The sequence below is a fragment of the Protomyctophum parallelum genome (genome assembly GCF_964188405.1).
Source record: "Protomyctophum parallelum genome assembly, chromosome: 21".
Classification (NCBI taxonomy): domain Eukaryota; kingdom Metazoa; phylum Chordata; class Actinopteri; order Myctophiformes; family Myctophidae; genus Protomyctophum; species Protomyctophum parallelum.
The window spans coordinates 12,321,128-12,331,809 of record NC_139713.1 but is presented as its reverse complement, the minus strand read 5'-3'; the positions used below and the strand labels follow the sequence as shown (position 1 = coordinate 12,331,809).

The 10,682-nt window shown below is 39.9% G+C and overlaps 1 protein-coding gene across 5 annotated transcripts in view; it reads right to left on the bottom strand.

Moving 5' to 3' along the window:
- Positions 1 to 4,400, bottom strand: part of lhx6a (LIM homeobox 6a) — a 41,399-nt gene extending 36,999 nt beyond the window's left edge. For 3 of the 5 annotated variants that reach the window (XR_014570995.1, XM_083793907.1, XM_083793908.1), the window contains exons 1-3: positions 3,914 to 4,400; positions 2,771 to 2,839; positions 2,148 to 2,366 (exon numbers count right to left, since the gene is read on the bottom strand). Coding sequence is in view for 4 of the 5 variants with exons in the window: in XM_083793907.1 (XP_083650033.1) it covers positions 2,148 to 2,366; positions 2,771 to 2,839; positions 3,914 to 4,165 (540 nt within the window). In the remaining variant the exon portion in view is untranslated. Of the gene's footprint in view, positions 1 to 2,147; positions 2,410 to 2,770; positions 2,840 to 2,902; positions 2,923 to 3,913 lie in introns of those variants that run through there. The other 2 variants (XM_083793909.1, XM_083793910.1) reach the window with 2 other exon arrangements.
- Positions 4,401 to 10,682: the final 6,282 nt, after the last annotated feature.

Below are 10,682 nucleotides of genomic sequence, written 5' to 3'. Positions count from 1 at the left end.
CAAATATCATTGCCTCAAAACTGTATACTATATACCGTTTATATAGCAAAGAATAATGGGTTATGGTTTATGGACATTATTAAATAATAGGCTATACACAATATTTACCTATATTTACAGAATATTATATATAACATAACGTAATCATTTTATGAGCAGCTTTTTTTCCTTCTATTGACAGGATAACCCCATGCATCAAACAGTAATAACAGCAGGTTTAAGGTGGCCATTATATCAGAATGTAATTTGCATATAGCCTCATTCAGATAATGTTAGGCTATAATGATCACTTTAAAATATATATATATATAAATATATATATAGGAATGTAAAACACCGTCCTTCATGAAAGACGCATGAATTTCAAGGGGGGGAAATTATGAGATGAGAATGTAAAAAGTATTTTATGACATTGTAATGTATAGGCCTACAATATAGCCATATATAGGCTACCGACACCATTTTTATTATAAGCGTATAAGCCTAATGCCTATATAGTTTAAAGAAGGAACATATTGTTTGTTTGTTTTTTAAATCAGATAAAAAGAGAACGAAATGTTTAATAACGTTATTTTATTTTATTTCTATTTATTTTTATTATCCTCCCTGTTAACATGAATCACAAATTTTCGTATATAATGTCAAATTCTTCAATAAAAGATTGATTATTTGATTAATACCCACCTGTCCAATAGAAACAAATTAAGCCAGCTAGAGAACTATAATGATCTTTAAACTTTCACGCGCAAGCACGTGCACGTGCACACGAACACACACACACACACACACGCACACGCATGCAAACGCACGCACACACCCACACACACGCACACACACACGCGCGCGCGCGCACTTCCTGAGAGGAACACACCCAGTTGTGCGCATGCAAGACTGTTTTGGTTGGAAGCACGCGAGCGCACGCGACGCAAGTCTGGGCGTTGGTTTTGACACTGACAGTGAAGTTGAAAAACCAAAACATCCATGTTGTGTCGTCGAGGTCTGGTTGGTTATACCCTTGTCCTTCTTTGCTTCTTGTCTGTTATAGCAAGGTGAGGCAGCTGATGTCAATTTCATTGTTTTTGGAAACGCCATTTTAAGATTAAGGATTAATTGCCCGTGAATGTTTGCTATAGCGGCCTATACATATTTCAAATGAACTGCATAGCCTATTATTGGAATAGGCTAAAAAAAAAAAAAAAAAAAAAAGAAAGAAAGAAGAAAAAGAAAAAAAAAGAAAAAAGTAAATGGGGGGGATTTCCCCAAGATATGAATGCGGATAATAACAATAGTCTGAAGTGTGCATAATTTCTGGTTGCAATCGCAGGGGATGAAAATGAAATCAAGATGGAGAACGTGCGTGAATTGTCCAGGCCCATATTATATATATATATATATATATATATATATATATATATATATATATATATATATATATATATATATATATATATAATAATGTTCATTCCCGTTTAGAAACACTGCCAGGACCATTGCTTTGCAGACTCCCTTGCTTGCAGTGTATATAGTGTTCCACAACAACTGTATGCTATGCCTTCTATGCAACACAGATATATATATTGTGCACGCATTCGCTCTTCTATATTCAAACCTTCAACAGTTATATATATATGTTCAGAAATAAACAAACCCACTCCGATCAGGAGGTGATCATCTGAAATGAGGCGTTGCTGTCGGGAGGAAACCTCATCATAACTCCATTTTTGAGGTTTTTGATTTATTTATTTTCATAAATCAGTGCTATTGAACACCCTTTACGTCTGTGGGTTGTTTATAAACATATTGGACCACTGGAAAGTAGTAAAAACGCTTTGGACAAAACCTCTTAACGCCATTGGACCCTCAAAATGTCTGCTAAAGCAACTAACTCCATTATACCTCTCCCACCTCTCATGGAAATAATTGACAATATATAAAGTCCCAACACCAACTTTGATGAGGCAGTATTGCTTTGTTTAAAATATATATATATATAAGGTTTTCTTAATTTCCTGAAAAATGTATATATTTTTCATTTCCTGATAAAAAAACATCTTGGAGTTATATGAGCTTTTCTCCCGACAGCAGATATATTCTATATACACGCCGTTCTCCTCCTCCTCCTCCCTCGGCTATAATAGGACCCTCACCTTGAGCAGGTATCTGTCCAGGATCTCCAGGCCGCAGCTGGCGCACACGCTCTTCGTCTTCCCCGTGTTGGACGGCACCGAGCTGGCGGTGGAGGTGGGCGAGCAGGCCGAGGGCGTGGAGGAGGACGGGGGACTCGGCGTGGAGCGCGTGTCCTCCTCCTCCTCCTCCTCCTCCTCCCGCTCCATAGCGGACCTCTGGGACTCTCCGTCCGAGTGAGACTACAGTATGTATGAGGACATCATCACTGCTTCCTTTAGAGGCCTGATTCATAATTATATTACAAACCTTATATATATATATATATATATATATATATATATATATATATATATATATATGCATATACAAATTAAAGTATAAACAGTCCAGTGCGGCTATATATACTCCAGGTTCGTAAAAGGCCGCTTACAAAAAAAAAAATATATATATATATATAGGCTATAGCCGATTCAACATGCTTCTAACAGACAGTGAATCTCGCACATGAATTACAGATATAGGCCTATTATTCGTCGATGCCATCGGAGAAATATTGAGCCTATAATATATATTTTGAATTCGAGCGTATATATAGCCTATATAAAATCCTAGATATCAATTTCAAGTATAACAAACATCTCACCATTGGAGTGTGTTTGGTTTCTACACAGCGCGAGGATCCCGGCGTGTTGTGTCGCTCCGTAGAGATCACCTATGATAATAATAATAATAATAATAATAATAATAATAAGACAATACGGTTCAGTCACTTTACTCGTCCCATCTATAGTCCGCTGCATGGATGTATGGGACTGTTTGGGACACATGCATCTGCAGACAGCTCCCCCCATACGCTTCTACTTATAAAGTAATTCTGACAATAATACAAGTCACAACTATATAAAGGTTAAACTCGTGATGTGTGACTGAGGGCCCCCGCAACAAAAGCAGTCGTTTTTTTTAATGAAGCTAGTTCAATTTGGACAGATTTTTTTTCTCTACCCTTAACCCACCCGTGCCTCTTATTGGAGTATAGCTTCATCACATTTTCCTCGCAATTCAGGATATGAGGGAAGGACAAAAAATAATAATAATACCTGCGATTACAAATAGCTTAAAATGCGATGGATAAGAGAAGAAGTGTCAATTTCAACTGTCAATCAGGGGGGAGGGGGAGGCCAACGAGCCATCCAAAGAATTGCACATTTGATTTTTAATAGCTGCAATTAAAATCCAATTCTTCTCGGGGCGAATTGGCGAGGCTCAAGTGGGCTATGTGGACTGCAAATCACGCTATTCATAAGAAGAGTGTTGCATGCGGGCCTCTTCACACAGGCGGCCTGGCATGGCGCGCACAGCTGATCTTAAACACACACAATAAGCAGTGATTCTTTATGACATCACTATAGACACAACAATATCCACACACACACATGCAGTCGAAGCTGCAGGACAGAAATGGCTGAGTTGCAGCTATATAGGGAAGGAAGGAGGGAGGCGTCAAGAAATACTATCATTATCGATTATTTCGTATACTATATTTTAAACGTTATACGTGCAATATATTGGGTGATCCATAAATGTAGAAAAGGCGGTTCAGCTAGAACTGCATGGCCAAACAGAAAAATAGGCCGAACCAGTTGCTCAATATATCAGCCAGCCTCCATGATTGAAGCCATTTTACGCACAACAAGTCATGCCTTTTCCGAGTTCCAAACTTCCAAGACAGATCGAGATTACAAAAAAAACAACGACAAAAAGAAAAACAACAACAAATGTAGTATACCTGCTTGGTGGGAATTCCTTCGGACAGGATCTTATTTCCCTCGGACAGAGGAGGGGGGGACAACACCTCATTCTTCCAATACATGAACTCCCGTGGGTTACTCTGCGTGCGTGCGGCGGCCGGGTCTCCAAACTCGGCGCGTCTTCTTGGCCGCCCCGGCAGCAGCTGGGGAAACTTTCGTGCTGAAGAAGAAGACGAAGAAGTAGAAGAAGAAGCGATGGTGACCGTGACCACTTGTACCATCCGTACCATGGGGTCTTCTGTAGGCAGCGCGCCGTCTTCTTGTTGTAGCGCAAAAAATGTATTTTAAGTTGTTTATCGTTCTCCACAAGGCCAATGCAGTCTCTCCCTCCTTTAGACGATCTTCCGAATCCTTCCCCTTCCTCTATATACTCACAACCTATCAAACGTCAAAAAGTTGTGCAAAGGCGACCAGGGCTATGCTCGCTTGCTGGCTTGATCCTCCTGCCTTATTTAGAACAGACAGAATTCCTCCTTTCCTCCGTTGCTCTCTCTCTCTCTCTCTCTCTCTCTCTCTCTCTCTCTCTCTCTCTCTCTCTCTCTCTCTCTCTCTCTCTCTCTCGCTGACTACAGGAAGTGAATCAAATTGAGAGGTTGGCAAAGTTTTACTCCAAAAGGCTCCACAGACAGACTGCGTTATGCGAGACGAACGGCGAGAGAGAGAGAGAGAGAGAGAGAGAGAGAGAGAGAGAGATGAGAGAGAGAGAGAGAGAGAGAGAGAGAGAGAGAGAGAGAGAGAGAGAGCATAATATGACGAAACGAGCCCCTATACTATATATGTGTGTAAGTGTGTTGCTCAGCAGTGCTGAAGTGAAAGTTGATCTGCATATAGTCTGTCTGGCTCTGGCATCATGCTATAGTATATATAGGCTATAGTTATGTATACGGACGGGGGAGGGAGCGGGCGAAGAAAGACGGTTTGCCGTTATGATGACAGTCGATCCACTTTCTCAGCATCCGATCGTGCATGGATTATATCATGTCTGACGGGACGCGGCGGGCTTATCATGTTAGAGAACGCCTTCATGCCAGCAAACTATGCTAAAACATATGTAGAGATGTTATGAACGTGTCTGTTACGATGTTATGCAAATAATGCCATTAAAAAAGATCAGTTGCTTTATATATATATATATATGGTATGTAAATTAATCAAACGAAGAAACAAACAAACAGCCAGCGAAATTATCCGCATGCAGTCTGTCTGTCTGTCTGTCTGTCTATAAAGCCATCTCTTTCAAATCCATCTATTAATAATTATGATTGAACATCTGAAAAAGATATAATACAAAATAAAGTAGTATCTCTCTCTGTGACTGTCTGTTAAAGGCAAGCTTCAACTGAATGGTATTGGCTTATAGGCTATAGGCCTATACGTTTCCTTATAGACTTTCTAAGAGGTCTGCTCTGCACAAACAAGTTCCAATTAGACCAAACACATGCAAACAGTATCCTACCCTATTATCACACTCTTCTTCAGCATCCCTGCATATAGTTTCAAAACAGCTCAAAACAAATGGAAATTATTGACTAACCCATGCGATGCGGGGTCTCCTATAATTACAGCGAAGTGGCCCGCACTATACAGCTAGGCTTTGCTCGAATAGTGCATGTTATTTGTTATTAAATGAAGACAACGTTTCGGCCGTGAACGGCCTTCATCAGGTGATAGTAATCAGTAGGCTATGTGATAACCCCCCTTATATCATTTATTAACACAAATAAACACTATTGGAGCAAAAAGCCTGTGTGCATGCGGACCACTTCTTATAGGCTGTATATCTACCTTTGTCTAGCACCATGCCAAGAACTGGATGTGCGCAAGCCACGCGCTTTTTAAACTATTATCCTATAATTAGCATAGATTTCATGTTTTTTTTATTTTTTTTATTGTTTTATGAAGCAAAAAAGATCATGTTGAGGCTAACTTCATGTAAACAAAAGTGCAAAAATAATAGGCCTATTCAAGACCGTTGTTATTTATTTTTTATTTATTTTTATGTCAAATGGCACAATGCAGGATCTTGGTTGCTCGTAGCCTCGTTGGCCTTGGATTCCCCGTGACGTCACTGCATGGTGGACGGATTCCCCATGACGTCACTGCATGGTGGACGGGTTCCCCATGACGTCACTGCACAGTTGGTAAAGTTGCGACTCGTCTGGTTTTCCACCCACAGCCCTCCCATGAGGTCCACAGAGTAGAACTAAATTGTGGCATTTTATCATGAACTATTATTTATTATAGTGAGGACCAATTGAAGCAGACCTGGGCATTAGCCTACACGGCCCGGGGGCCAAATGCGGCCCTTTTGGCTGACTCTGGACCGGCCCGTGAAAGGTTATAACTTGGAATTGTTGGAAATTAGAAAATAAATCGTACATTATTTTTCCTGCCGTGAATTGCGTCATGTGATTGACTTATGTTTACCATTGTTTTGGAAAATTGTATTGAATAAATGACATATTCTTGTAAGGCAACCTCACTTTTTCATTGCCTAATAATAACATAGCTATACTCTTAACAGCTTGTCAAAACAATGCCATTTAGGAATTTATTGCTTTTTATACAGACATTTAGTATGTAGAATTGAGTTCAGCCTTTTGGCCCTCAACAATATTTTTTGTTTCTCATTTGGCCCCAATTGAAATAATAACTTCCCTCCCCTGCAGGTATGGTTGAAAAGAGGTGAAGTGGTCCTTTAATGGAAACGTGGTTTTAAAAGCTGATCTCCCGCACTTGAAAATGAGTTTTTCTCACGAGTCACGTGAGTATAGGCTATAACCGCTATTATCAATACCTTTTAATATATTACCCTAAAATAGTTATAAAATAGATCAAAGTGCACAAGATGATTTCTTAATTCCACAAACATGTTATACCCCAAATTAACCGTCCTTAATTTTCATAATTTAGGGCCTAAATTATGAAAATGACCTCACCCCTATATATGGGGTGGGGTATAGGAGGATTAGCTCGCAAAATAGCCTATGCATGGGCTCCATCTTGCGCCACCCTTATCCCTAAACTAATTTGCCATTTTTTACTATTTTGAAAATAATTTCAAAATAGTTCAACTGGCCGAACTACACCTACGTGTTGTGAGCTTGTCCATCAGCTATATTTGAACTATTTTAAAAGGTTTTTACTTTTTTTAAATAGTAAAAAATGGCAAATAAGTTTAGGGATAAGGATTAAGGGGTGGCGCAAGATATAGCCCTTTAAGTGTGCACTGCACCTATAGGCTAATAGCCTAAATCTTAGATATATGTAAGTGCAGTGCACACATTTATATAGGCTATTTTTCGAGCAAATCTCACCCCATTTATATATATATAAGATAACGACCAAAAAACAACATAAAGGATATATTTTGAGGCATAATACGCCTTTGATATTCTTTAATTTGTGGAATGCCGCATGCATGATCCAATTAATTCTTTCCATTAATCCTTTCCAATGGCCGAAATGTATAGGGTGTATGTTTTCTAATCAAAATTTAAATCTCCAAAGTAACTAATAACTAAAGTTTTCAAATAATTGTAGTGAAGTAAAAGTACACATTTTGGCTCTGAGATGTAGTGGAGTAGAAGTAAAAGTATTGGAAATACTCAAGTAAAGTACAAATACCTCAAAAGTATTATATTATATTTGTCCAAATATTTGCATGGTTTTGAAATCAGTTATCTAATACAGTGCATGTATCCTTGGGAGAAGGGGGGGGGGGGGGCATTAGTGGCATTTTTATCTCTGGGACCCCCAATTTATATTGTAAAATCAATGTGAATTTTACTTTGAGAGTGTATACCCGTTTGGTTCCATTTGTACACTCTCAGTATACAGACCCATGAAGGGTCCATTTGGTTCCAAACTACAGTGCATCCGGAAAGTATTCACAACCCTTCACTTTTACCACATTTTGTTTTGTTACAGCCTCATTTCAAAATGGATTAAATTCGTTTTTTTCCTCATCAATCTACACACAATATACCCATAATGATGAAGTGAAAAAAGCTTTTTCAAATATTGTGTTAATTTATTAAAAATAAGAAACTGGACAATTGTACATAAGTATTCACAGTGCCTATACTTTCCTCCAGACGTAACGCTTGGCATTCAGGCCAAAAAGTTCTATTTTGGTTTCATCAGACCAGATAATCTTGTTAATAATGGTCTGAGAGTCGTTTAGGTGCCTTTTGGCAAACTCCATGCACGCTGTGACGTCCGGCTGTCATGTGCCTTTTATTGAGGAGAGGCTTCGGTCTGGAGGAAACCAGGCACCGCTCATCACCTGGCAAATACCATCCCTACGGTGAAGCATGGTGGTGGCAGCATCATGCTGTGGGGATGTTTTTCAACGTCAGGAACTGGGAGACTTGTCAGGATAGAGGGAAAGATGAATGGAGCAGTGTATAGCGATATCCTGGATGAAAACCTGCTCCAGAGCGCTCAGGACCTCCGACTTGGTCAACGATTCACCTTCCTTCCAACAGGACAACGACCCCATATAAGCACACAGCTATAAGATAATGAAGGATTGGTTTAAGGACAACTCTGTGAAAGTCCTTGAGTGGCCCAGCCAGAGCCCAGACTTGAACCCCATTGAGCATCTCTGGAAGGACCTGAAAATAGCTGTGCAGCGACGCTCCCCGTCTAACCTGACAGAGCTTGAGAGGATCTGCAGAGAAAAAGGGGGAAAATACCCAAAATTCAAGTGTGCCAAGCTTGCAGGATCATTCCCAAAAAGCCTCAAGGCTGTAATTGCTGCCAAAGGTGCCTCAACTTAGTACTAAGTCAAGAGTGTGAATACTTATGTACATGTGTTTTTCCAGTTTCTTATTTTTAATAAATTAACAAAATATTTGAAAAAACTTTTTTCACTTCATCATTATGGGGTATTGTGTGTAGATTGATGAGGAAAAAAACTAATTTAATCCATTTTGAAATGGGTTGTAACAAAACAAAATGTGGTAAAAGTGAAGAGGTGTGAATACTTTCCGGATGCACTGTATATCATTTAGCTGGGGACCCCCTGGAACTCCCTCAGGGAACCTTGCAGGGGGTCCTCAGTTAGCAGATAAAATACATGCAGGGTTTTTCAATGAATTAAACAAAAGTTGAACATAATCGTGATCCGCTCGTGATTCAGGCAGCTATAGTTTACTGAGAAGTTGTTTGCCACTTCACATTGTTCTATAAGGTCTATAAGGACCCTGAATAATAAGTACAGCTCTCCAATAAGGTAGGCTACTAATATTCTTTATTGTTCCACCCATGTCTCAGGCCAGGTCACATCATGGTAATGACACATTATAATATTATTATTATATGTCCTATACAGTCCAAATCAATACACAGGCTCTCACACAACACATAAATGGTTTGGACTATATATTCAAATTCTTTAAAACACAACATTTGTGAAAATGCAAAGACAAATATTTCATACACGCACGTTAACTTAACACAATATTTTAATATAATTTATAATAATATCTGACAATAGCATAGCTATATAGGATTCCATAACTTCAATCAAACATATTGAGAAACCTGAGTGTAGTCTGCTATGAACCTCTATAAGAAACCATGCACGTCTCTCATTAGACTGTTTGTCAGTGAATGGTGGACAGTTCTGGACACTGTGCTTCATCATTAGCCTGGATCCAGCCCAAAGGCCCCGCCCACTCTCTGAGTGGACTGCATCTCTTGGTCTGGTGTTGCACTGTGAACCTATCATTTCTTCGGTACAAAAATGTATTATCCAATGAGAATCGGTGGTGGGGGTGGGTCTAACGAACAACCAATCAGTGCCGAGGCCCGTTTTCAGCGTCAACACACATGAGGAAGGAGGGGAAAACAACAACAATGGCTATTGGTTGAGGGAAATTCTAATCCCCCCCCCCCCTTGAAATTGCTCAGACAGGAGACAATGTCAGACTGAAGCTTCAAGAAAGCTACAGTCTGATAATCAGGCTAGTGCTTCATGTGGTGTTCGTCCTTTTGGTGATTGCCATCTGGGGACCCCCAGGGGTCCTTGAGGGAGTTCCATGCAGGGGGTATATATACCCAGCTAAATAATTTGGAACCAAATGGACCCTTATGGGTCTGTATCTCTGAGAGTGTATACAAATGGAACACTCTATTCCATTTGTACACTCTCAGAGTTCAATTAACATTGATTTCACAATATAAAGGGGGGGTGGGGGGGTCCCCAGAGATAGAAATGGCATTGAATGGGGGTCTGTAGCCTATAATGCATGTCAAACTGGGGGTCCTTGAAATAAAACGGGTTGAGAATCAGTGCTAGTGCCGTAGAAATCTTCTTATGGGGGGTCCCTGGCATATCTCTTCAAATGGGGGTCCGCGGGCAAAAAAAAAAGAAGTCAATTCGGGGGTCCTTGACATGAAAAACCACTGAACTACAGCACAGTCATATTTGTCCCAGTGTTAACAGTGTTAGTGAGAATTTGACAGTTGAATTGCCTCCCAATAAACATATCTAAACCTTTTTGGAATTTCAGGGGCCCCAGTTTGACATGCATGAGGCCAGTGGTTCCCAAACTTGCTCATTGCAAGGACCCCCAAATTGACACAAATTAGCCCACGGGCCCCCATTTGAAGAGATATGCCAGGGACCCCCCATAAGAGAAGATTTTATGGCTAGAGCTGCAGTGATTCTCAAACCATTTAATTTTGACCCGCATTTAATGGCATTTCTATCTCTGTGACGCCAATTTATATTGTGAA